Source organism: Poromitra crassiceps, assembly GCF_964638095.1.
Source record: "Poromitra crassiceps genome assembly, chromosome: 25".
NCBI classification, from domain to species: Eukaryota; Metazoa; Chordata; class Actinopteri; order Beryciformes; family Melamphaidae; genus Poromitra; species Poromitra crassiceps.
Genome location: NC_139649.1, coordinates 3,349,294 through 3,376,564, shown reverse-complemented (window position 1 = coordinate 3,376,564; position 27,271 = coordinate 3,349,294). Strand labels below are relative to the sequence as shown.

General features: G+C 46.7%; 1 protein-coding gene across 1 annotated transcript in view; it reads left to right on the top strand.

Annotated features, from left to right (window-relative positions):
- grm7 (glutamate metabotropic receptor 7) overlaps positions 1 to 27,271 on the top strand; it is a gene marked incomplete at both ends in the record, with an annotated part of 298,362 nt that overhangs the window by 215,578 nt on the left and 55,513 nt on the right. The window contains one exon of the mRNA XM_083660993.1: positions 19,761 to 19,898. Coding sequence (XP_083517119.1) covers positions 19,761 to 19,898 — 138 coding nt within the window. The remainder of the gene's footprint in view (positions 1 to 19,760; positions 19,899 to 27,271) is intronic.

Sequence of the window (27,271 nt, the reverse complement as noted above, 5' to 3'; positions counted from 1 at the left end):
GAGATGGAGAGAGAGAGAGAGAGAGAGAGAGAGAGAGATGGTTTCAGGCTGTAAGAAGTGTCCCCCAGTGGCAGACGATGCCTGCTGTGGTCTCCAGCTGAGATAGATCCACTTCCCAGACTCCATCACACCCTCTCATTATTACACCCTCTCATTCACAAATCTCAGCCATTTAAAGCCAAGCTGCTGGAGAAACGCCTCATCCTCAACCTGTGGATCAAGCCAACACAAAACTATGATGAACTATATGACAGCTTTGTAAAACTCTGTGGAGTATAAACACAAAAGGACCAACTGGCTCCTGCCACAACTCAACTGTAATGCCTCATATTGTCACTGGATAAACTGGTTAGAACTTCAAGAAATCATTCTGTGACATTGTCACAGGGCAAGAAAGAAAGATATATTCCACAATCTGAAATGCTCCAGAGACGGTCTGTACCTCAGCTCAGACCATTAATATTTGGACAGAGGAAGTTGTCATCTTCCAAAGAAAAAAACCCCCACTTCAGACCGGAAGGAAGTTTGGTGGTATTCATGAAAATAAAGATAAATAAAAATAAGAAATATTTGTCAAATTTCAATTTTTTGTTTTCCAGTCGGAGCTGTTATGTGACTGCACAGGGGACAGGGTAGTGGAGCTGTTATGTGACTGCACAGGGGACAGGGTAGTGAAGCTGTTATGTGCCTGCACAGGGGACAGGGTAGTGAATGCACAGGGGACAGGGTAGTGAAGCTGTTATGTGCCTGCACAGGGGACAGGGTAGTGAAGCTGTTATGTGCCTGCACAGGGGACAGGGTAGTGACTGCACAGGGGACAGGGTAGTGGAGCTGTTATGTGACTGCACAGGGGACAGGGTAGTGGAGCTGTTATGTGACTGCACAGGGGACAGGGTAGTGGAGCTGTTATGTGACTGCACAGGGGACAGGATAGTGACTGGACAGGGTAGTGAAGCTGTTATGTGCCTGCACAGGGGACAGGGTAGTGAAGCTGTTATGTGCCTGCACAGGGGACAGGGTAGTGACTGCACAGGGGACAGGGTAGTGAAGCTGTTATGTGCCTGCACAGGGGACAGGGTAGTGACTGCACAGGGGACAGGGTAGTGAAGCTGTTATGTGCCTGCACAGGGGACAGGGTAGTGACTGCACAGGGGACAGGGTAGTGAAGCTGTTATGTGCCTGCACAGGGGACAGGGTAGTGACTGCACAGGGGACAGGGTAGTGGAGCTGTTATGTGACTGCACAGGGGACAGGGTAGTGGAGCTGTTATGTGACTGCACAGGGGACAGGGTAGTGGAGCTGTTATGTACCTGCACAGGGGACAGGGTAGTGGAGCTGTTATGTACCTGCACAGGGGACAGGCCAGTAGTGGAGCTGTTATGTACCTGCACAGGGGACAGGGTAGTGGAGCTGTTATGTACCTGCACAGGGGACAGGGTAGTGAAGCTGTTATGTGCCTGCACAGGGGACAGGGTAGTGGAGCTGTTCTGTGCCTGCACAGGGGACAGGGTAGTGGAGCTGTTATGTGACTGCACAGGGGACAGGGTAGTGGAGCTGTTATGTACCTGCACAGGGGACAGGGTAGTGAAGCTGTTATGTGCCTGCACAGGGGACAGGGTAGTGGAGCTGTTCTGTGCCTGCACAGGGGACAGGGTAGTGGAGCTGTTATGTACCTGCACAGGGGACAGGGTAGTGGAGCTTGTTATGTACCTGCACAGGGGACAGGGTAGTGGAGCTGTTATGTACCTGCACAGGGGACAGGGTAGTGGAGCTTGTTATGTACCTGCACAGGGGACAGGGTAGTGGAGCTGTTATGTACCTGCACAGGGGACAGGGTAGTGGAGCTTGTTATGTGACTGCACAGGGGACAGGGTAGTGGAGCTGTTCTGTGACTGCACATGGGACAGGGTAGTGGAGCTGTTATGTGACTGCACAGGGGACAGGGTAGTGAAGCTGTTATGTACCTGCACAGGGGACAGGGTAGTGGAGCTGTTCTTTACCTGCACAGGGGACAGGGTAGTGAAGCTGTTATGTGACTGCACAGGGGACAGGGTAGTGAAGCTGTTATGTGACTGCACAGGGGACAGGGTAGTGGGGCTGTTATGTGACTGCACAGGGGACAGGGTAGTGAAGCTGTTATGTGACTGCACAGGGGACAGGGTAGTGGGGCTGTTCTGTGACTGCACAGGGGACAGGGTAGTGGAGCTGTTCTGTGACTGCACAGGGGACAGGGTAGTGGAGCTGTTCTGTGACTGCACAGGGGACAGGGTAGTGGGGAAATGAGCGGATAATATCCTGCCTTGTTTTTTTGACCAACTTTGAGAGCTGCTGAGATACAGACGGGTAGGCGGAGACACTCATCAAATAATGGCACAGAGACATGTGAGTCTTGGTCCTCCTCCAAGCCAACTGCAGTGCAGTTTGTTAGGAGTCAGAATCTAATCCACACTGCAGGAAGCAAGCCCAACTCATCTGATAGCCAACCGCTCTTCTTCTTGGAAAGCTTAGTGTAACAAAAAACCAACCGGTGTGTCACTGTAAACCCTTTGAACTCCATCCCCAAACTGACAAATTGACTTTTGTCTTCAAGCCCTGGTTTTGCTTGTGTGAGCCTGAAAACTAACTTTTCCACACTGTTGACAAAAACAACAGCGAAGATGCACTGTAGGTGTGATTGCTTCCACAGACAGAGAAGAAATGAAGCAGAGTTTTGCGAAGACAGATGCCTGCCTACGCATCGTGCCCCTCACCCTCCACCCACTCTTCTCCATCCTCTCTCAGTTTCAAACAGGCCTGGTGGGTTGGGTGTGTAGCCGTGTGTGTGTGTGTGTGTGTGTGTGTGTGTGTGTGTGTGTGTGTGTGAGAGTTGGGTGTGTAGCCGTGTGTGTGTGCGAGCGAGATAGGAGGCTGTGGATTTTAATCTGGCCTTATGTTTAAAACATGATCTATAGCCGCCAAGATGGATGTCCTCCTGCACACATTTGCCTGAGAAAACAGGAAATGAGAGGGACATCGCTCTGTGAGAAAACTGTCCCCTCTAATCTCACAGTTAGCGCAGAGAAAGAGACAAATTGAGAACAGTAACTGTATGAGGCTGAACGCCAGGCGATGTTTCATGGCTGAACACACGAGATGCACTTGTGAAAAGAAAGATTTGGGTTATTATTCAGTTCATGACACTTTGTATTTCTCCCTTTCAGATTTAGAATATGTATATTATATTGTTTACTCACCAAGGCCTCTTGCTGACTCAATTGGCTTGGATTGCAAAGATGTTTTGGTTTGCTCAGGCAGAGACAATAGATAGATACAGAAGACAAAACAGACAGATCCATAATCCATATGTTAGCTCTCCTTGTGTAGTCCCCCGCAGCTGGCCAACCGGCCACCACCGGCATGGGAGGCGGAGCCTGTAGCAAGGAGGCTAAAAGCCGTGAGCTCTAGCATCTGTCGTTAGAGCGCCTCTTGCGCGACACTACCGGCTGTCCAGCGTTTCACATATAAACATGATTAGCTCAGTGTGACGGGGCTATGCATGATTACAAAACTGCCTTATAAAAAGCTATTGTTTATCAAGCACCAAATGCAGCGTGCAGCCACATTCCCTTCTGTTGATGATGTGTCTGTTGAAACTGAATGTGGCGTAACAGTGCAGACACACTGGAAATGGAAGCGACCCAGCAGCACATCACAGAAGCGTCCAAGCAGGAGTTTGACCGTTCACACCAGAAGCGCTCTGTTTTGCTCCGCGCTCCGTCACAACTTGCACTGACTTCATGCCTGGCTGCATGCGGCCGCTCACGGCTCGCGTCAAAAAAAGACCAGACGCGGAAAACTCTGGCTGCAGCGTGCGAGCCACGGCCGGTGTGATCGGTCTAGTCGTCTCTTAACAAGAACGCCCAAATGACGCTTCGCCTCGCCTCCGCCTCGGATCCATTTCCAGTGTGTCACGCCGGATCACAGGAACGTCACCTGATGTTAGCTTAGCAGCTGCACGCCCGCTGACCACACATGGAAGTAAGATGGAGCGTGCCTATAGGGCAGGGATACTCAACTTGCTTTGCCCGGGGGCCACTTTCGTGAAATGATAGAAGGCTAGGGGCCAGTTAATAAACAATCAATATACATTTTTCTGTCGCGGATTGTAGTTTTTGGGGTGTCAGCCGGAGTTTAGTCTGACAATGTTGTGCACAGCGGATAGTTAGTTAGGTTAAATGGGTGTAAATCCATAGCCGTGTTAGCAAGCAGCTAAGCTAATGTTATCTATAGCTGGGCCAAAACCATAATATCACAGCAGCTAAAAATACAACAAGCTAACGTAAGGTCCCTCCATGAACCAAAAACACAGCCCCGAATCCAGTTTCCCCCCGACGTCGGTCACATTGCTGCTGTTTGGCCAGATGGGCTTCACTAGATATAAATCTTTTTTCTGTGTGGACTTTTTACTGGACTCTGTGTTGTTGGTTGTTTGCTGACATTCGTTGACTGCATCAGCTAGCGAACGTAACATTAGCATGTGTTGTTAGCCTTCTTCTTCGTTGGTGTTTAATGGCTGAAGGAGCGCTGGAAGGCGAGAGGCAGGCTCGTGAACATCCGCCAATTCTTCTGGGAAATCTCTACCCGTGAGGAGCAGAATCACACACAGGCATCGCTTTAATCTCTACCCGTGAGGAGCAGAATCACACACAGGCATCGCTTTAATCTCTACCCGTGAGGAGCAGAATCACACACAGGCATCGCTTTCCAATGGCTGAACGCAGAGAGACGCTGCTGGGCTCATTAACTCATTGAGTGCCAGCCACTTTTGGAGAACGGATGCTCCCAGTGCCAGAGTTTTCAGAGCGTTTTCAGTGATTTCTCGAGGCCCACAGAATATTGTGTGATATTACTATGTAAACACCGAACACGCACAAGAACGAGCTGGCTCTATTGTATCATCAGCAAAAAAAAGTTTATTGATACCATTTTCCGTTCTTTAGTTATGAGCCGGAGAAGATAGGTTGTTTTCAGCGTTTTCAGGCTTTTCAAATTATTAGCTGAGATAATCCGCCTTTTGTGAAATGCAGCATTTCAAGCATTCACTGAGTCTGAAGATAATATTTTCTGATGTAGTGACGTAGTTGTTGTGTGATGCCCTGCGTGCCGCACCCCCCTCCCCCCCTCCCCCCGTAAACTCCTCCCCACACTGCACACAGCCTCACGCAACCATTATATTTTCGGAGTGCTGCGTTTGTGTGCTGCTGTCGGCTCTCAGCGCCACAGCAGGGAAGAGCCAACCCGGATTGCTGAATGGTTTGGCGTCAGGGGCTGCTTTCCTGGCTGCTAATCGGGTGGAGAAACTATACAGACAGACAGACAGACAGACAGGGACAGAGGGGCTCAGTTGTGAGCGCGGATTGACTCCTGTTCGGAGCCAATGTCAGCTCCCGCGACAGAGCAAATGGCTCTGGGAGCATGCATCGGTTTGTCTTTGATCCACGGCTTTTAGGCTGTTTCTCGGACCTGTCTCTAATCTGGACTGCACCGAGCAAGCACTGTCGCCACCTAATGAGTCCGTAAAATAGGTTATAGACCTCCAATACCTCCAATAATTGTACAGGAGATGCAGGAGGCTTTGATCGACGCCCCACCGTCAAAAAACGCATTGGACGTCGAAGGACGTCCGTGGCACTCTACGTCACTATTTAATTGGACGTCGAAGGACGTCCATGGCATTCAATGAGTTAAGTTACCTAACAGAGCATTCACTCATTGGTAGTAAAAAAAACACACACTTACCTTTAAAAAAAATCGTTTTGGGGGGGACTAACCCCTAATTAATGTACCCTTATTGTAAAGTGTTCTATTTATTGTCTGGAATGGTCCTATATAGCTGAATTATATGTATCCAGGAAACCCTTTAGATGTCTTTGTGTTTCAACATGTCTGTGTCGTCTGTGCCATCCGGGTGTGAACCAATTTACCCTGGCAAGACTGTGTTTTGTTTTCAAATGAAGGATTAGTCTTATCTTAAATAAGGACACTAAATGACTTTTTTCAATTGTTTTCCCCACTCAAGGCACAGCTAAATAAGAGGTTGTTTTCAGTTGTTTACTGTCTCTGGCTCCTGCAGCTTATCTGGCTGTTAGTTGAGCCCTTGGCAGATAGTTAAATTTTGTCCATTACATCCACAGCTTGTCTCCAGGTTCAGCTGTGACCCCTGATGCCTTCTATTTGCTGGGCTACTTGTTGTTTTGTTGTTGTTAGACTCGTCTGTCCAGCAGGGAAGGACACGTGTCCCACAGACTCGTCTGTCCAGCAGGGAAGGACTCGTCTGTCCAGCAGGGAAGGACACGTGTCCCACAGACTCGTCTGTCCAGCAGGGAAGGACACGTGTCCCACAGACTCGTCTGTCCAGCAGGGAAGGAGAGTGTCCCACAGACTCGTCTGTCCAGCAGGGAAGGAGAGTGTCCCACCAGGACACATTTGTGCCTGCATGAGTTTGCAGAAGAAGCTCTCTCACTGTTCAGGAATTCAATGCGGGCACAAAAATGTCTTTTGGAAAAGCAATCCACACGCTGCTTTCTGCACATCAACTTGCCACAAGTCTTAACAGCATGACAGCTAATCATGAAGACAGGCTGACCAGCTAGAGAGACCAGAGGGTCACTCCAACCTGTCTGCTTTCCAACAAAAACTCCCTCCATTGGGACACAGTGCAGTACTGTAGCTTTCCTGTCGTTTCCTGGCTGTGTAGTGTGTTGTGGTGTGTAGTGTGTGTGGTGCGTGTAGTGTGTAGCGTGTTGTGGTGTGTAGTGTGTTGTGGTGCGTGTAGTGTGTGTGGTGCGTGTAGTGTGTTGTGTGTGTTGTGGTGTGTAGTGTGTAGTGTGTGTAGTAGTGTGTTGTGGTGTGTAGTGTGTGTAGTAGTGTGTAGTGTGTTGTGTTGTGGTGTGTAGTGTGTAGTGTGTGTAGTAGTGTGTAGTGTGTTGTGGTGCGCTGTCAGCACCAGACACGAGGCAGGGGGACCAAAAGAGTCATTCTTCTACACCATCTAATGAAATAATGGTGAAGTTGAAGAATTCTTCAATTTGCTCGGGAACTCCTTCAAGGACCCCTGGTGGTCCCCGGACCCCACGTTGAGGACCACTGCATTAGAGTGCACTGTACCAGATGTTTAGGTTGCACAGTGTGAAGTTGGATGGTGACGATACAAACAGGCTTGCAAGCAGGTTTCTTCACATGGCTTCAAACACGCGCCTCTGAGCAGCAGATGGTTAGCGACGGCAAGCAGCTATCGTGTTCTAGGAGGGTGAGATGGGACAACACACACACACACACACATACACACACACACACACACACACACACACACACACGGTTTGTAATGACCATCACAGTGGTGTAACACTGCCCTGTGCCCTGGGGTGTGAGGGCTAACAGAACAGGTCGCCACATGCCAGTGAGCACTGCACACACGTCACAAGCTATTCTAGGAGCGCCACCTCACGCTCAGCTGACCAGGCTGCCGTCCAGGCGTGACCTCAACTCACAAGGTCTTTTCATCTGCATGCAACCGCTCTTTTCCGTTCCACACCTGAAACTTATTTTGAAGGATTTCTGCTTGATGCAACAGGACAGGACAGGTGAGGCGACAGGACAGGACAGGTGAGGCGACAGGACAGGACAGGACAGGTGAGGCAACAGGACAGGACAGGTGAGGCGACAGGAAAGGACAGGTGAGGCGACAGGACAGGACAGGACAGGTGAGGCAACAGGACAGGACAGGTGAGGCGACAGGACAGGACAGGTGAGGGCAGGAAAGAGATCATAAGTGATACAAGGTCACCAGTCAGACACTCATGGCATCATAACCAGGCTCCTTATTCAAATAAGCCCAGAGTCTCCTACAGGGTGACATTTTTTACGGTATGCTGAGCTTTTCATACCGTGTGATTTAAGTCAAAATGATGAGTGTCCGTGCAGCCAAGTGACGTCACACCAGCAGACATGTCCCTTCACGAGGCTCCTGTGTGGTGAGCTTTCGCCTGGCCGTGCAGGCAGACAGCACAACTGACTGCGCGCAAACTCCTAATATCTGCATAACGGTTGTGGCTGGAAACGTGCATAATTTCGCATTTTCTTTTGCAGATGTTCTGAAAATTCTGTTCAAATTTGTGATACACTTGGATGGAAACCCAACTACACACACTCACGCATACACACACACACACACACACACACACACACACTGCCCCCCCACACACACACACCTTACGCCCCAAGCCCACATTTGTGTTAAGTCGCAGGCGTGGCGTCTGCACTTATTTCAGAGCCATCAGACTATAAGAGCAAACCTCAGAGAACAAATCAATAGTTCATATCAAAGCTATTTTGAAGAGTTATTTTCTGTTTATCGAGTTTCCCAATTAGTCATCTGTGCATCTGTACTTGACAATGGGCCTTTTTCACAGCAGCCATTTTGTGTCTAAAAGGCAGGAAGTAACACAGGTGCACCCAAACATCAATTAGAGTTTCCAACTTCCAAAGCCATTTAGGTGTTCCTGTGCTGGGGCCCCAATCAAAGATTTGCTTGCACCTGTGTTTACCCTCCCTTTTCGACACAAAATGGTGGGTATGAAAAAGGCCTATTGTTTTCCATGTCAGGATTTCCTCTGTGCACTTTGTATGTGCTCATGCCTCACTCAAAAGTGACGTTTCTGGTGTCACGGTTCGTTTGTTAGGCGGAGTGTTCTTCTCCAGTGGTCTACTACCGTCTGTTTTGCTGTGCTTCTCGTAGTGAGGCTTGAGAATCGTTATTTGTTGTGTGTCTCCCAATGAAGTGCATGAAAAGCTCTCTTGACAGGAGAGAGGAGGATGAGACTGGAGGTGTGAAACGAGAGAAAGAGGTCAAGACAGAGGTATTGATGAATGTTGCCATTAAGAAGCAGAATGTGTGTTTTACAGGGAGAGATGGGTGTGAGAGAGGGTGGGGGGGGGTGTAAAGGAACCAGGGAGAGATGGGTGTGAGAGAGGGGGGGGGGGGGTGTAAAGGAACCAGGGAGAGATGGGTGTGAGAGAGGGGGGGGGGGTGTAAAGGAACCAGGGAGAGATGGGTGTGAGAGAGGGGGGGGGGGGGTGTAAAGGAACCAGGGAGAGATGGGTGTGAGAGAGGGGGGGGGGGTGTAAAGGAACCAGGGAGAGATGGGTGTGAGAGAGGGGGGGGGGGGGGGTGTAAAGGAACCAGGGAGAGATGGGTGTGAGAGAGGGGGGGGGGGGTGTAAAGGAACCAGGGAGAGATGGGTGTGAGAGAGGGTGGGGGGGGGTGTAAAGGAACCAGGGAGAGATGGGTGTGAGAGAGGGGGGGGGGGTGTAAAGGAACCAGGGAGAGATGGGTGTGAGAGAGGGTGGGGGGGGTGTAAAGGAACCAGGGAGAGATGGGTGTGAGAGAGGGGGGGGGGGGGTGTAAAGGAACCAGGGAGAGATGGGTGTGAGAGAGGGGGGGGGGGTGTAAAGGAACCAGGGAGAGATGGGTGTGAGAGAGGGGGGGGGGGGGGGGTGTAAAGGAACCAGGGAGAGATGGGTGTGAGAGAGGGGGGGGGGGGGGGGTGTAAAGGAACCAGGGAGAGATGGGTGTGAGAGAGGGGGGGGGGGTGTAAAGGAACCAGGGAGAGATGGGTGTGAGAGAGGGGGGGGGGGGTGTAAAGGAACCAGGGAGAGATGGGTGTGAGAGAGGGTGGGGGGGGGGTGTAAAGGAACCAGGACATGGTTGCTGAATCAATAGTAGAAACTAGCAGGAGAGAGAGAGAGGAGGAAACACTCCTTCTGGGGTTCTGCATTATATATGTGCTGCAATTATCTGAAGCCTGTTCGGAAATGTACTCGACCAAATTACATTCTGATTAATCATTCCAATGGATCGGAGTGGCAGGTTCAGTTAAAGGTATACTATGCAACTATTTAATAATAATAATAATAATAAAATAATCCTTATAGAAAAGTTTACCCTCAAAACAACGATTTTAACCCACTAAATACTGCAGCAGTGTGTTTGTGTGGGATGTATCCTGACCTGATAGTGACCAGCCAACAGCATCACTCACAGTTCAACAGCCCAGGCAATAGCATCGCTAAGATGATCTGAGAGGGATCCCTCAGCAGAGCGGAGTCAGCACGTACGAAAACCAGGAAATAGAGTTTGGTTTGGGCGTATGTGTGTTTATTTGTGTATTATATAATGTTTTTTTATGAAATAGTTGCATAGTATACCTTTAACAGTTCTTGTCTGACTGTCCGACTTCAGATGTGAAGATGTGAAGCTAGAACTTAAAGGAGAACTTTCTGGATTCAAATTTGATCCACGCCTTCAAAATAATTTTTTTTACAATATTGCAATCGCATAAACAGATCGTTTCTGTTCAAAATGCAGCCCTCTACCCAGTGACTCAAAGCTGCAACAAGACAGTAACAATATTATTTTATATACAATATAACTATATATAACAATATATATATAAGTATATATATATATATATATATATATACTTATATATATATTGTTATATATAGTTATATTGTTATATTAGAACATAAATCATAACTTTTTTACTTGACAATAACAATTTACGCCAAATAATGTAAATGTTTGCTCTTGAATCCAGCCTGGACTAGATGCACTGCTTTGAAGTTTTGAACTGTCCCTGCATTCTAGTGAGCCTGAGGTACCAATGAAGCACTGGTTACTGGCAGCTAGGGAAGTAAACAAACATGTCCCTTCTCTCAGCATAAGCACCACTTACTCAGAAGTAATTTATGCAATTTGTGATGACAGCCATAATGAATATGTTCAAGAATTACTGTCATTCGGGGACTGCAACTTTCAGAAGATACTTCAGCAGAGTGTCACACTAGTCGTGTTTTATTTTGATGCGCATTTTGAAGTATTGCATTAGAAAGGGTTGATGGAAACGGCCCCAAAAAAAACTACTCAATTTTGCAAAAAAAAAAAAAGTTGTTATGCTCGCTTGAGGTGGTTATTGCCTTTTTCGAAAAACATTTGATGCGCAAAATGGGAGATGGAAGGACCTTTTTCGAATACGTTCTGATGTAGCAAACATTGATGAGTCCTGCCTGCGTTCTGGGTCCTAAAGTGTCGTCCCGAAAATGCCTTTTGCACGGTGCCTCCCACATCTGTTTTGTGCATCTTGTTTCCCAGATATTAGAACTGTTATAATGGAATATATAATATAATAGAACAACTCATATAATAGAACAAAGCGTTATAATGGACATTTCTCCTGCGATATTGGTCATAATATTTACTCATCACCGCCAAAAAAAAAAAATGGCCAGCAGCAGATTACACTGTTGGAGAGTACTGAACTACATGTACTACTTTTTTGCAAAAAAAAAATGTGTTGGCAACTACTCAAAGTACAAACTACAATTTTGGGCAATACAATTACCATTACCATTACTGTTGAACCAGGTTTACCAAGTTTCAGCCCGATCGCAGGTAAAATGGCATAGCTGTGGCCGGCCAAATTTCTTGAAACAGAGTCCACCTTGCCAAATTTATAGATGGATGGATTTCATATCACCTGTACATTGTCAATTAGATTTTTTTGTAGTAGTAGTTTGAACTACTTGTAGTGTTAGTTTACCAAACTACATTTATCCCAAGCGTATACTTTGCTGTAATTCAACTACTTCCAGTGTGAAGTAATTGGTAGCTTACAAAGCTATGCTTTCAAAGTACTGTAGCCTCCCCAACACTGAGATTACTTGACATAATAATTAGTACTTCTCCTATGGCAAGTAACCATTGGGAAGCTCTCTCTCTCCCCCCCCTCTCTCCCTCTCTCCCTCTCTCTCTCTCTCTCTCCATACATGTATGATCTTGTCTCACCCCTCCCACACACAACCTACTTATTCGCTGAACAGCTGTTAATGGAAACGCACCTAATTCTAATTTGAAGGTTGTTGACTTTCGCTCAGAATTTGTGCAAAACCTGAATGGAAACACTCAGACTAGAGTCACAGTGTTATTGTACTTTCGTTAGGTGTTGTCCTGATGTGTTGTGGCCTCTGTTGGAATCAACAGCCAATCGAGTTCATATTTTTCTAGCATTGTGGGAAATTGTAATACAGCATTATGTAAATTATTGCATTTGCTTTCAAAGAGAATGCAGAAAGTAGGTTACAGCTTTGTCGTCTCGTTGGCACCAGCAGTGACAGACCCCGCTTCACAAAGTAGCTGGTTATTTAATAATTTAAGGAGTTATTTGCCAGTGTTTTTGTTCTCTCTCTGTTAGAATCAAGGAATAGTTGGGTTATTGTCTTCTACTGTAGCATTGTGTCAGCTGGAAATCGATTGAAATTTGCTCTCAAACTGACATTTGCTTTCAAAGTGAAATGAAAGAAGCACAGCAGGAAATACTGTACTTCAGATAACCAAAGTATGGAACTGGAGCACACGGATCAAGGGTAGAATATGCTTTTATTGAGCACTAATGTTTCGACGCCAATTGCGTCTTCATCAGAGTCATATAGAACAATGGCATTTTTCCCTTTTAAATAACCTCCCATCTACAGTAAGATATTTTTCTGCAAACAAGAACTGTGAATCCAAAAAAAAGCAAAGTGAAGTTGCTAGCCGTTGTTTTCCACTGCATAGTCGAACACGGGTTTCTCAGCCATTATTCATAACAGTAATTACATTTTCTGGATAGGTTTCTAATTTTACAACAAAACTCTTAGTTAATATTTTAAATGAAGCCTCTGTTGTGAAAACATTGGTATTTTGAAGTGTAGCTAGTGTGTATTTTGGCATGACAGTCACAGTGTTTGACAAGAGTTTTGCAGAACACTAATGGCTTTAAACAAACATGGAATATGACATGACATTTCACATGAGGAAGTTCCCCCCAGCTCCACTCACTGAAACACAGAGGCATTTATTTAATCTAACTTTCTCTCATTCATTGATTTCCTAAGTAAAATAACAAAACACTAACGGGGTGAGCCAAGGTGCCGGATGTCAGCTAAATGTGCGCTGCCACAAAAGAATGTTTCCCCCTGCAAGACCTAAGAAGCTAATGCCGGCTCGCTATTTCCAAGTCATTAATGTTCAATCATATTTTTGTCCAACAGCCCAATACCCTAATTGTAGGCTACCCGTGTTTGTTACTCTACTCGGAATGCAATGCTACTGTCCTCAGGTCCTGAAGTTAGTCAGAGACTCACAGATCTGACAATATAAGCTCCGTAAAGTAGGCTAAGTCCCATCAGGGATTTATATCTATTAGATCAAACACTGCTTTCAACCCTGGAGGTGACATACAGCACGGATGCTGCCTTTGTTGAAACCCCACGTTTTCCATCTGCAAGCGCCACATAAGCTACTGTTGCTACTTAACTGCACACACCATCGCTTTGTTCTGAGGAGCACTTACGAGGACGACTGCTAATTTAGCTGTCTTTTCAGATGCCAGGAGATGCCAGGAATAACTGGGCCACCGGCTTTCAGTGTCAGGATTTTATGCTTAATTGTAGTTGTCTTCTGAGCTCCGGAAAAGAATACGCTGTAGGTCAAAGTTCTAATTAGGAATTGCTGGAGGATAGATGCATGACGGCGGGCTAATGTTGAATGAGGGAAAGCCGATGTTCCCTCACTTTCCTCCAGTGCATCGAGTCACATTTCTGTCAAGGGTAGAATGGATCGATGTGAGAAGGAGCAGCAACAGCAGCAGCTGTTTCTCTTCCGATGCTTCGTTCTTCTTCCTCTCAGGAAACTCGTCGTTCCGTGAGCAGAGAAGACGAGGACGGTTGTTCCTCTGCAGCCCGTGGAGACTGAAACCAGGCCGTATGCACGTCAGTCAAAAGATCTACAAAGGCAACACATCACAGATGGCCCACTTTTGACACGCGCCACTGTCGGAGGGAATACGCTGTGAAAATCCTGCGATAGATACAGACAGACTCACATATATACAGTACATAGATACAGACAGACTCACATATATACAGTACATAGATACAGACAGACTCACATATATACAGTACATAGATACAGACAGACTCACATATATACAGTACATAGATACAGACAGACTCACATATATACAGTACACACAAACACATGTGCAGTACAGACTCACATACTGTATATACAGTACACACAAACACATGTGCAGTACATACTCACATATATACAGTACACACAAACACATGTGCAGTACATACTCACAGATATACAGTACACACAAACACATGTGCAGTACAGACTCACATATATACAGTACACACAAACACATGTGCAGTACATACTCATATATACAGTACACACAAACACATGTGCAGTACATACTCACAGATATACAGTACACACAATCACATGTGCAGTACAGACTCACAGATATACAGTACACACAAACACATGTGCAGTACATACTCACATATATACAGTACACACAAACACATGTGCAGTACATACTCACATATATACAGTACACACAAACACATGTGCAGTACAGACACATACTTTGTTTATCTGGGAGAATTCACTAGATTGATTGATGAATGCAGAGTTGGTGTGGGCATGAGCAGTATTATGCAGGCCGTTCCTCGTAAGAAAAATGACATTGGTCGATTTTCAAGGGGGTGAAAATGACCAATGTTTACCTCTTGTGATCGTTTGATTAAGTGCATGCGTGCAGTGCATACACCAGAGTCGGCAGGTGTAACCAGGAAGTGGCTGTGATCTCTAGCGGTGTTTAACGTAACGGCAGTCTGATATTGAAATACCTCACTGACGAGTAGGGTGAAGGGGTGTGATCGGTGGACCGGTAACTTCCTCCTCTTTCAAGTGAGGGAGGCGGGTTCGCCTCCCGATGGAGAGGAGAACTTCACCAAAAAACAATGCTGATTTATTTGGCACATGATTTCACACATATCTCCCCCCCAAAAAATCTGACATTCATTTAGTTATTGAGAGTTGATATGAGTTTAGTTGTGGACCAGTGATGTCATCCATGCACAAATGACACCACCGGTCCACAACTTAATTTGTATCAACTCTCAATAACTGTCAAACTAATGTCTGCAAAACTATTTACAGTTTTTGAATATGTGTGAGATCTTGTGCAAAATAAATCAGCATTGTTTTTCGCTGAAGTTCTCCTTTAACCAAGCTGTTTTTCAGATTCACCTGCACGAGGCTGATCACCTGCATGAGGCTTATCACCTGCACAAGGCTGATCACCTGCACGCGCCATTTCCCTCGTGTCATTTTGGGCGTCTTCGGAAATCAACTTATTCTGTCGTTTCGGTACGAGGACGCGTTTGCATTCGTCTATGCAACTGTGGGTGGTTAATATGCAAGGCAAGGCGAGTGGGCTGTGAGCGCTGCCCTGTGTGACACCTCATAAGACAGAAGATCCACCCCTCGGCTCCAGGAGGCCAACATCCAGCGGCTCCAGCAGGCATCTTTCATCCAGAGCCAGTGGGTGAGAGAGGCTATGAGCCCGTCTTAGAGTCAGATCACATAGTCAACTGAATTATGAATTAGATCTCTCCCTGTAATGGAGTCTTTTCAAGTTTTATATTCTCCTTTCTTGTTCCATTATTCGCCTTTTATGCCCGCCATCACCCTTACAGAGAGGCGCATATATTTCCTCAATTCTCCCCCCCCCCCCCCCCCCCTCTGTAGAGGAGTGGAGCATCCATTGAGGTCAAGATCCTACTTTGAGTCTGTCGTGAAATTATTAAAATGTATGCGCTGGTGACATCATCACAGGGTGTCAAGGACATCTCAGCGGTATTGATGACAGAGATAGAAGACACAGACTGACTATCAATTTGAGGACAATACTTCCAGGCAGAATAGGAAGGTGATTAAGTGCAGTTGTGTAGATAAAGGATTGGTCTCCTTACAGTATAGCTCAATATTCTCCACTGGCTGTTGTGTGGAACTGAATGACAGAGTGGGGCAGACAAAGCTGTCAAAAAGATGAAAGTGTGTTCTTACTCTATCGTTAACGCTTTTGTGAAGTACCTATTATCCATTTCTCTCTGGCTAAACATTGCAGCTTCACCCATGCAAATTATTCGGCAAGTTGAAACGACGGATTTGCGAAAATCACCCCAGTGTGAACGCCCAGTTAAAATGTATATCAAACACTAGATGCTGTTAGGTGCCGTGCACACAGGACGTGTGTATTTGAGAAGCCAGTGCCTTTCTGCAACTCATTCTCTATGGTAAGGTCACGCTAGGAGCGCTCCTCTTTCAAGGAGCACACCTGGTGTTTAAGCGCTCTTGGCAGCTAGTATTTTTTGCCGGAGCACTCTGGGCGTCTCAAGCTGAAAAAGGTTCAACATTTTGATGAAAAGCGCGCTGCTCGTCAGAGTCACTCCTCCTACCTCTTCTCCTGCCAGGGGGATCTTCAACCTCCTCTGCTCCCAGAATTGCCAATAATCTGGCGTTCATGGTTACAGTGCGAACAATCAACAACATCAAACAGACGAAACTAGCTGGCTACCGTCCGTGTGATCGTTGCGTCCTGAACTGTACTGCGTGCGACTGCAGGGAAAAACAAAACAAAACACACACACAAAACGCTCCGTGTTCTGTGTTTTGTGTTCTGTGTTCTGTGTTTTGTGTTCTGTGTTCTGTGTTTTGTGTTCTGTGTTCTGTGTTTTGTGTTCTGTGTTCTGTGTTTTGTGTTCTGTGTTCTGTGTTTTGTGTTCTGTGTTCTGTGTTTTGTGTTCTGTGTTCTGTGTTTTGTGTTCTGTGTTTTGTGTTCTGTGTTCTGTGTTTTGTGTTCTGTGTTCTGTGTTTTGTGTTCTGTGTTCTGTGTTTTGTGCGCATTGGAAGCGCTCTCGTCTCAACATGATTTCCAAAGGGTTCTTATGTGAAATACACACATCCTGTGTGCACGCCACCTGACTCTTTTTTCTTCTTTTTTTGAGTGAGTATACTGTAAGGTTTTCCCTAGGATCTATTTAAGTGCTAATTCTATTCTTGTGCTTTTTGAAGTGCATTTGTTCTGCTGTTTACGTGTTGTTGTTGTTGTTGTTGTTGTTGTTGTTGTTGTTGTTGTTGTTGTGGTTCACCTCTCTCTGAACGTCTCCAAGACCAAGGAGATCATTGTAGACTACAGGAGGGGTGGGGGGGGCACCCCCCCCCAATCACCATCAATGGCACAGTGGTGGAAAGGGTGGACAGCTTCAAGTACCTGGGAGTCAACATCCACCAGGACCTGACTTGGGCCGGTCACACCGCCACTGTTGTCAAAAAGGCCCAACAGCGAATACACGGACTCAGGCGCCTGAAGAAATTTGGGCTAAGGCCGAAAATCCTCAGGGACTTCTACAGAGGCACCATTGAAAGCCTGCTGACTGGCTGCTTCACCACCTGGTACGGGAACTGTACCACCATGGACCGCAGGGCGCTACGGAGAGTGAGACGCGCGGCCCAGCACGTAACAGGATGTGAGCTGCCAGGACTGCATGAACTGTATAAACAGCGGTGCCTCAGGAGGTCCCTGAAGATCATCAAAGACACAAACCATCCCCACAACAGCCTGTTCTCCCTGTTACCCTCAGGGAGAAGATACAGGGTTCCAAAAGCACGAACAAATCGCTTGAGGAACAGTTTCTTCCCGCAGGCCACGAGACTCCTTAACACTCATAAATAGACAATCATGTAGCAGCTGCAGTGCAGCTGCAGTGCATTACGTATGTCACGTACAAACAGAAGATTTAATTACGTTTAAATATTGCTTGTTGTTCTCTTGTTTCTTTTTTTTTTGTCTCTTTGGACTGTTATTTTGCACTACAGTATGTTGTAACGGAGCCTACAGCACAAGAATTTCACACGTGATACTTGTACTACGGAGTGACAATAAAAATATTGAATCTTGAATCTTGAATCTTGGTGGTGGTGTGTACGTGTGCGTGTGTGTGTGTGTGTGTGTGTGTGCTTATGTAGCTAATTATAATCTCTTGATTTCCGTATGGGATTTGAACCTACATACCACCTGCCACATTGCTAAGCCTATTCTACTGTAAGCGTGTGCATAATTGTTATGTTTGTAGCTATTTTTGTTCTTCCAGGACTGTATCTATTTATTCTTGTTAGTTTCCCTCTGCTCTGCCAAGTGTTTTATTCCTATACTCAGGGGTTTGCTGCCTGCCTGCCTGCCTGCCTGCCTGCCTGGGCATGTTTGATCAACGATACACACGGCAACAGTTTGAGCAACTTTAATTGACAACAGTGCCCAAAGAGTTGCCTCAACATCTTGTTGGCACGAGACATTTGAATACATTTTTTGGCTCTGTCTTTTAGCTGATTGCCTGTTGCTGGGAACGTTGCCACACAAATGACTTGTTTCACCGCCGTGTAGGAGTGTCGCTGTGCATCGTCTCATGGCAGGTACACAACTCCGGGTTGAATGTATGGAGATACCCGCTCGTTGTCTAGCTTCAAGCAGGTTGAATGTATGGAGATACCCGCTCGTCGTCTAGCTTCCAGCAGGTTGAATGTATGGAGATACCCGCTCATCGTCTAGCTTCCAGCAGGTTGAATGTATGGAGATACCCGCTCGTCGTCTAGCTTCCAGCAGGTTGAATGTATGGAGATACCCGCTCGTCGTCTAGCTTCCAGCAGGTTGAATGTATGGAGATACCCGCTCGTCGTCTAGCTTCCAGCAGGTTGAATGTATGGAGATACCCGCTCGTCGTCTAGCTTCCAGCAGGTTGAATGTATGGAGATACCCGCTCGTCGTCTAGCTTCCAGCAGGTTGAATGTATGGAGATACCCGCTCGTCGTCTAGCTTCCAGCAGGTTGAATGTATGGAGATACCCGCTCGTCGTCTAGCTTCCAGCAGTCTGATCCATCGTGAACATAATTAGAGAAACAGAGACTTTGCCAGACGAGGTAGTTTAACATGTGATGCTTACCTGCCGTCACAACCGCTCATCCCTTGCCAGCTCAGTCTCGGTGGTCCTCCAGCACTTCGCTCTGGTCCTGGTAGACAGTTCATTTGGACAAAGAGCACGTAGACAAAACTTAACACAAACTCTGTTATGGAAAGGAGAAACACAACGGTTTATTCTCCCCTTCTCACGAGGTGACCACCGCCACCATGCCAAGCGACTAGAGCCCTCGCTCTCACCTTCTCCAAGACTCCCGCATCAGCATAACCCCGTAAGCTCCACCCCCCTTACCTGCTCCGGGAACGAATCAGAAAACCAGGAGAAGTCTGCCGTGACAATTCCTTAATCGGATGCTGTTTCCCCTGTTGTTTGTTTTATTCACATTTGATGCCAATCTGGTGTTAATGGAGGCCACCTACACTTCTCACAGCACTTCCAATATAATGCGATGCATCAAACATGTGATAGAGGCTTCAGAGCTCCTGACGTACATTAGGAAAATACACCCCGTTTCTTATTGCTGTTCAAGCTTCAGGGCTTCCATCAGATATTCTGTGCAGGCTCTGATGCCCTCAGGGTCTGATGCCCTCAGGCTCTGATGCCCTCAGGCTCTGATGCCCTCAGGGTCTGATGCCCTCAGGCTCTGATGCCCTCAGGGTCTGATGCCCTCAGGGTCTGATGCCCTCAGGCTCTGATGCCCTCAGGCTCTGATGCCCTCAGGCTCTGATGCCCTCAGGCTCTGATGCCCTCAGGCTCTGATGCCCTCAGGGTCTGATGCCTGTGTGATTGTTAAAGGCTAGTGGATAAGCCCCCCTTATTATGGTGACCTGTTCCTCTTTGTCTTTCAGGGTTCGATGCGTACTTCACGTCGCGCACTCTGGAGAACAACAGGAGGAACGTGTGGTTTGCCGAGTACTGGGAGGAGAACTTCAACTGCAAACTGATGAGCTCCTCCAAGAAAGACGAGAGCAGTCGAAAGTGCACAGGTAAGTGCACAGAGAGAGAGAGAGAGAGAGAGAGAGAGAGAGAGGCATTCTTCAAGACACTTCCCACTGTCATTGCGTATTGACTTTTTGCATAATGCTTGTTCGTCTCCTTAGTTGGTAAAGTATCACCACATTTGCAATTGTAAACAGAAACATAAGTCTCTCCTGGCTACAATCGATAATGCAGAGCAATTAGTGGTCCAATATGATGGCCTGAACAGACCTTGAACACTAATGAAGCAGGTCTATTCAGAGTATTGATTGAAGCCACAAAAGAACAGATCGTCTGCTCGTCCTTATTTCCCTTTCTCTTTGTTTTCTTTAGTTTCCTTATTGCTCTTCCTCTTATGTTCTTAGCATGGACCAAACCCTCCTGATGACGTGATCCCACATTCTGTTTCACTCGACTTATCAGCGGAGCAGCAATCTCAGTGGGCGGGAGTAGAGACAACTCCTTCAGCCAATCAGCGTCTCCAAATCCAATCCCAATAACCACTCGGAAGAACGGCAGAAATGTCTTTTGCGCAGAGAAACTCTGCTGGTGCATCGTCTTGTTCTTGTTTTAAGGTCTTTGCACACATGTGTTTGTTTTCATATGCGTGTTTTTTAATCCGTCATCTGAAAACACAGACGGGTCACAGCTCGCAAAAATCTATTGACTGATGCGAAAAACGCAGAAAATCGAACCTCGTCCGAAAACGTAAATGACGCACGTAATTTTCGGACTCGGTGTGTCAATGACGATTGACACAAATTAGGTCGTATTCTTTTTTCTTCCGTGTGTCAATTTCGGACGAAAATACGGACTTGGTGTGCAAAAGCTTTAATTGTTGTTATTGAGTCTATTTCTGCAATAACTGCACTCACAGCTGTGTTTACTCTACTAACGTTAATGTTACTGCTCGTTGCTTCGGGAGCCGCCATACTGTTTTGCCAGCGGCGTCCCTGATTGGCCGGTTATGTTGTCAACTGCTGCTCCCTGATTGGCCCGTGCACTTTGTTTGGGGGCGGGCTGGAGGCCAGGCTGATCTGCAGAACCAAACAGGATGTGAGTTCACGTGAGCAGGATGGTTTACTAATTGGTCGGCTAATTAAGTTCCACCCTGTCCCCCTTTCCTCCGTTGTCTTATTTCCAGATATCTCTCTGATTAATATGATCCCTAAACGTTATCTAAATGATCTTTCAATTTTTCAAACATTTACATAATAGCCCCAATTAATTTGCAATACATCATTTACACATTTTCCATTTCCCCGTAACTCTTTTTTTCCCACCTGCTGTCGTTGCCTTGGCGTCCCTCACTTGGCACATTAGAATTCTTCAGCACAGAGATGCCCGGGCTCATCTATGCCCCCTAGAACAAAGCCTTCAATGAGATCATAAACACGCCTTCTGTGCCATTTCACCATGATTGACTGCCTCTGTACCCACAATGCAGCAGGCGCGCGGGGACAAGACATGCCAGCAGGCTGGCAACTTACACACTTGACATTAACCCAATGACCCGAACGAATGGAAATCAATCCCACCCGTCTATCCTGTAACTTTTCCAGGACTATCAAAGATACTGATATCAAGTTCTCCTAGTCAAAAGGAATAAAAGGAATTCACCTGATTTGTTCTCAATTTGGACAGAAATGTGATAAGATGAGGATTTGATTTGTGAAATGTCATTTCCTGCTTCTCGCCTCCTGGTAAGAGCCTCAGTGAGCCATGAATCTGTGATCCCAATAATCCAGGATAGAGTCAGGACTGCTTGTGGGAAGCAAGTGTTACTCTTGCATGTGTAAGATAGGGTATGTGTGCTTGCTTATTATTACTACCATCTATAAGAGGTGGAGATGATTACAGTGTATATATCATAGCGTGTCTGGAAGCCAGCTCTGTGTGTGTGATGAACGCATGTTATAAGCAGAGAGGGGACAGGCCTGCTGGCACTAACATCTGGCAACGACTGACTCCAGGGCCGCCATGTTGTCACTGCTGCCCTGGAAAATGATGTCCCTGCCACAGTTGTGGGAATTTTTTGTGTTATTAACCTATTCAGTTTCAGCAGCAGAGAGAGCTGGAGGCTGATATAGGAGCTGATACTGTGTTATTAACCCATTCAGTTCAGCAGCAGAGAGAGTGGGAGGCTGATATAGGATCTGATACTGTGTTATTAACACATTCAGTTCAGCAGCAGAGAGAGTTTGAGGCTGATATAGGAGCTGATACTGTGTTATTAACACATTCAGTTCAGCAGCAGAGAGCTGGAGGCTGATATAGGAGCTGATACTGTGTTATTAACCCATTCAGTTCAGCAGCAGAGAGAGTGGGGAGGCTGATATAGGAGCTGATACTGTGTTATTAACCCATTCAGTTCAGCAGCAGAGAGAGCAGGAGGCTGATATAGGAGCTGATACTGTGTTATTAACCCATTCAGTTCAGCAGCAGAGAGAGCAGGAGGCTGATATAGGAGCTGATACTGTGTTATTAACCCATTCAGTTCAGCAGCAGAGAGAGCTGGAGGCTGATATAGGAGCTGATACTGTGTTATTAACACATTCAGTTCAGCAGCAGAGAGAGCAGGAGGCTGATATAGGAGCTGATACTGTGTTATTAACTCATTCAGTTCAGCAGCAGAGAGAGCGGGGAGGCTGATATAGGAGCTGATACTGTGTTATTAACTCATTCAGTTCAGCAGCAGAGAGAGCAGGAGGCTGATATAGGAGCTGATACTGTGTTATTAACACATTCAGTTCAGCAGCAGAGAGAGCAGGAGGCTGATATAGGAGCTGATACTGTGTTATTAACTCATTCAGTTCAGCAGCAGAGAGAGCAGGGAGGCTGATATAGGAGCTGATACTGTGTTATTAACCCATTCAGTTCAGCAGCAGAGAGAGCAGGAGGCTGATATAGGAGCTGATACTGTGTTATTAACTCATTCAGTTCAGCAGCAGAGAGAGCAGGAGGCTGATATAGGAGCTGATACTGTGTTATTAACCCATTCAGTTCAGCAGCAGAGAGAGCAGGAGGCTGATATAGGAGCTGATACTGTGTTATTAACCCATTCAGTTCAGCAGCAGAGAGAGCAGGAGGCTGATATAGGAGCTGATACTGTGTTATTAACCCATTCAGTTCAGCAGCAGAGAGAGCAGGAGGCTGATATAGGAGCTGATACTGTGTTATTAACCCATTCAGTTCAGCAGCAGAGAGAGCAGGAGGCTGATATAGGAGCTGATACTGTGTTATTAACCCATTCAGTTCAGCAGCAGAGAGAGCAGGAGGCTGATATAGGAGCTGATACTGTGTTATTAACCCATTCAGTTCAGCAGCAGAGAGAGCAGGAGGCTGATATAGGAGCTGATACTGTGTTATTAACACATTCAGTTCAGCAGCAGAGAGAGCAGGAGGCTGATATAGGAGCTGATACTGTGTTATTAACCCATTCAGTTCAGCAGCAGAGAAAGCTGGAGGCTGATATAGGAGCTGATACTGTGTTATTAACACATTCAGTTTCAGCAGCAGAGAAAGCTGGAGGCTGATATAGGAGCTGATACTGTGTTATTAACACATTCAGTTCAGCAGCAGAGAGAGCAGGAGGCTGATATAGGAGCTGATACTGTGTTATTAACCCATTCAGTTCAGCAGCAGAGAGAGCAGGAGGCTGATATAGGAGCTGATACTGTGTTATTAACCCATTCAGTTCAGCAGCAGAGAGAGCAGGAGGCTGATATAGGAGCTGATACTGTGTTATTAACACATTCAGTTCAGCAGCAGAGAGAGCAGGAGGCTGATATAGGAGCTGATACTGTGTTATTAACCCATTCAGTTCAGCAGCAGAGAAAGCTGGAGGCTGATATAGGAGCTGATACTGTGTTATTAACACATTCAGTTTCAGCAGCAGAGAAAGCTGGAGGCTGATATAGGAGCTGATACTGTGTTATTAACACATTCAGTTCAGCAGCAGAGAAAGCTGGAGGCTGATATAGGAGCTGATACTGTGTTATTAACACATTCAGTTCAGCAGCAGAGAGAGCAGGGAGGCTGATATAGGAGCTGATACTGTGTTATTAACACATTCAGTTCAGCAGCAGAGAGAGCTGGAGGCTGATATAGGAGCTGATACTGTGTTATTAACCCATTCAGTTCAGCAGCAGAGAGAGCTGGGAGGCTGATATAGGAGCTGATACTGTGTTATTAACACATTCAGTTCAGCAGCAGAGAGGGGGAGGCTGATATAGGAGCTGATACTGTGTTATTAACACATTCAGTTCAGCAGCAGAGAGAGCGGGGAGGCTGATATAGGAGCTGATACTGTGTTATTAACCCATTCAGTTCAGCAGCAGAGAGAGCTGGAGGCTGATATAGGAGCTGATACTGTGTTATTAACCCATTCAGTTCAGCAGCAGAGAGAGCTGGGAGGCTGATATAGGAGCTGATACTGTGTTATTAACACATTCAGTTCAGCAGCAGAGAGGGGGAGGCTGATATAGGAGCTGATACTGTGTTATTAACCCATTCAGTTCAGCAGCAGAGAGAGCTGGAGGCTGATAGAGGAGCTGATACTGTGTTATTAACCCATTCAGTTCAGCAGCAGAGAGAGCAGGGAGGCTGATATAGGAGCTGATACTGTGTTATTAACTCATTCAGTTCAGCAGCAGAGAGAGCAGGGAGGCTGATATAGGAGCTGATACTGTGTTATTAACTCATTCAGTTCAGCAGCAGAGAGAGCGGGGAGGCTGATATAGGAGCTGATACTGTGTTATTAACCCATTCAGTTCAGCAGCAGAGAGAGCAGGGAGGCTGATATAGGAGCTGATACTGTGTTATTAACTCATTCAGTTCAGCAGCAGAGAGAGCAGGGAGGCTGATATAGGAGCTGATACTGTGTTATTAACACATTCAGTTCAGCAGCAGAGAGAGCTGGAGGCTGATATAGGAGCTGATACTGTGTTATTAACTCATTCAGTTCAGCAGCAGAGAGAGCTGGAGGCTGATATAGGAGCTGATACTGTGTTATTAACACATTCAGTTCAGCAGCAGAGAGAGCTGGAGGCTGATATAGGAGCTGATACTGTGTTATTAACTCATTCAGTTCAGCAGCAGAGAGAGCGGGGAGGCTGATATAGGAGCTGATACTGTGTTATTAACTCATTCAGTTCAGCAGCAGAGAGAGCAGGGAGGCTGATATAGGAGCTGATACTGTGTTATTAACACATTCAGTTCAGCAGCAGAGAGAGCTGGAGGCTGATATAGGAGCTGATACTGTGTTATTAACTCATTCAGTTCAGCAGCAGAGAGAGCTGGAGGCTGATATAGGAGCTGATACTGTGTTATTAACACATTCAGTTCAGCAGCAGAGAGAGTGGGGAGGCTGATATAGGAGCTGATACTGTGTTATTAACCCATTCAGTTCAGCAGCAGGGAGGCTGATATAGGAGCTGATACTGTGTTATTAACCCATTCAGTTCAGCAGCAGAGAGAGCTGGAGGCTGATATAGGAGCTGATACTGTGTTATTAACCCATTCAGTTCAGCAGCAGAGAGAGCAGGGAGGCTGATATAGGAGCTGATACTGTAATGTGAAATGTGGTAGCCAAGGACTCCTACTGTAAAGTAGGATGCAGCCAGGAACACGTTGCCGATTTTAAACCAGTGGGCAAGGCATGAGGTTTTCCCATGAGGACCAGGAAGTAACCCTGAAAGCTGTAATTCCTCGAATGGCCACTTGAGGCAGGGCTCAGAATTCCCGTTGTTCCCGTTCACCCCCATGTTCAAATGCCCCACTTTGTAACAGTGATTAAGCATCTTTACAGCCTGGTCCTTAACACAGTTTTGGTCAATATAGCTAACTTCACCTTTTCATAACCATTTTTATATAACTCGCCCGTTTGGAGTAAAATAGACGATAGAAAAGCGGGTGATTGACAGCTCGCCTGTCCAGTGGACAGGACCCAGTTTGCCGATCACGGACCAATAGCAGGCGGAGCTGCGGCTCTGGGAAACCCCCATCTCACGTGAGCTGTGCAAGGACTCAACCCATTCCCTCCCACTCTGAAAAATCAAGATGGCGACGGCCACCACTTCAGCTCAAAACGGGAGCCCAAAATCAATGGCATAGCTCTGTATAGCTTTGTAGCATTACAATGTGGGTAGTATATATGCAGGTGAACAATGTTGACCCTCCTTCCATGTTGCCTGCACCGAGAGCTGCCCCGTTCATTGGCTCGTATCGCTGTCAATCTGTCTGTGGATGTGGGCATACAAGAATTAGGAATAAATGCAATCTGTAGTTCAGATTACAGCCATGTGAGCTGGTGCAGCTTCAAAATCTGTTGTTCTTCCCGAGAACCAATGACATCACTGGTTTGCGGAAGTACAACAGATTTTGAAGCAGAGATACAGAGAACATAAAAAAGAAAATAAAAAATTATTTTTTCACACTATATCCAGATTTCATATAGAAAGAGTTATGGATGAAAACCAGCAAGATGGTCCATTAAGTAACCCTACATGTTCTACTTTGTTCACTGTGTAGCCTCGTAATCACCTGACACCTTAACCAGTCTAAAACAGCTGTATTCAACTTCGCTGACAATACAAGGTCTCTGCTCAATACTAATCTGGCTGAAAATAGCTGCAAACCATTAAGAAGCGGCTCAGTGAAAACACAGCCTGCATCTAGATAAGGAGTCCCCGTGGCACAGAGGTGCCCTGGTGCCCTGGTGCCATGGCCTGCAGTCACAAGCATGTGGACCATTTATACGCTTCAGTGGCTGGGAGCAGTGACAGGCTCAGCTCTGCTGTTAGGAGAACATTATGCTCACCGTGCCTTTGAAGGCGCTGGAGTTCGGATAACATTATGCCGATGGGGTCCAACGAGGGTCCTGTTTTGTGTGTGTGTGTGTGTGTGTGTGTGTGTGTGTGTGTGTGTGTGTGTGTGTGTGTGTTAAGGAGAGAGAGGGGGGAGACAGTGATATAAAGGGGGCCATGGAGAGAGGAGACACAGAGGGGCTGCTGTTTTTGAGATAACATTAAGCTTTGGTCCCATCGCCACAGGCGAGGACACAGAGATGGGCTGGTATCTAGAGGCAGGCGAGGACACAGAGAGGGGCTGGTCTCTAGAGGCAGGCGAGGACACAGAGAGGGGCTGGTCTCTAGAGGCAGGCGAGGACACAGAGAGGGGCTGGTCTCTAGAGGCAGGCGAGGACACAGAGAGGAGCTGGTCTCTAGGGGCAGGCGAGGACACAGAGAGGGGCTGGTCTCTAGGGGCAGGCGAGGACACAGAGAGGGGCTGGTCTCTAGAGGCAGGCGAGGACACAGAGGGGCTAGTCTCTAGAGACAGGCGAGGACACAGAGAGGGGCTGGTCTCTAGAGGCAGGCGAGGA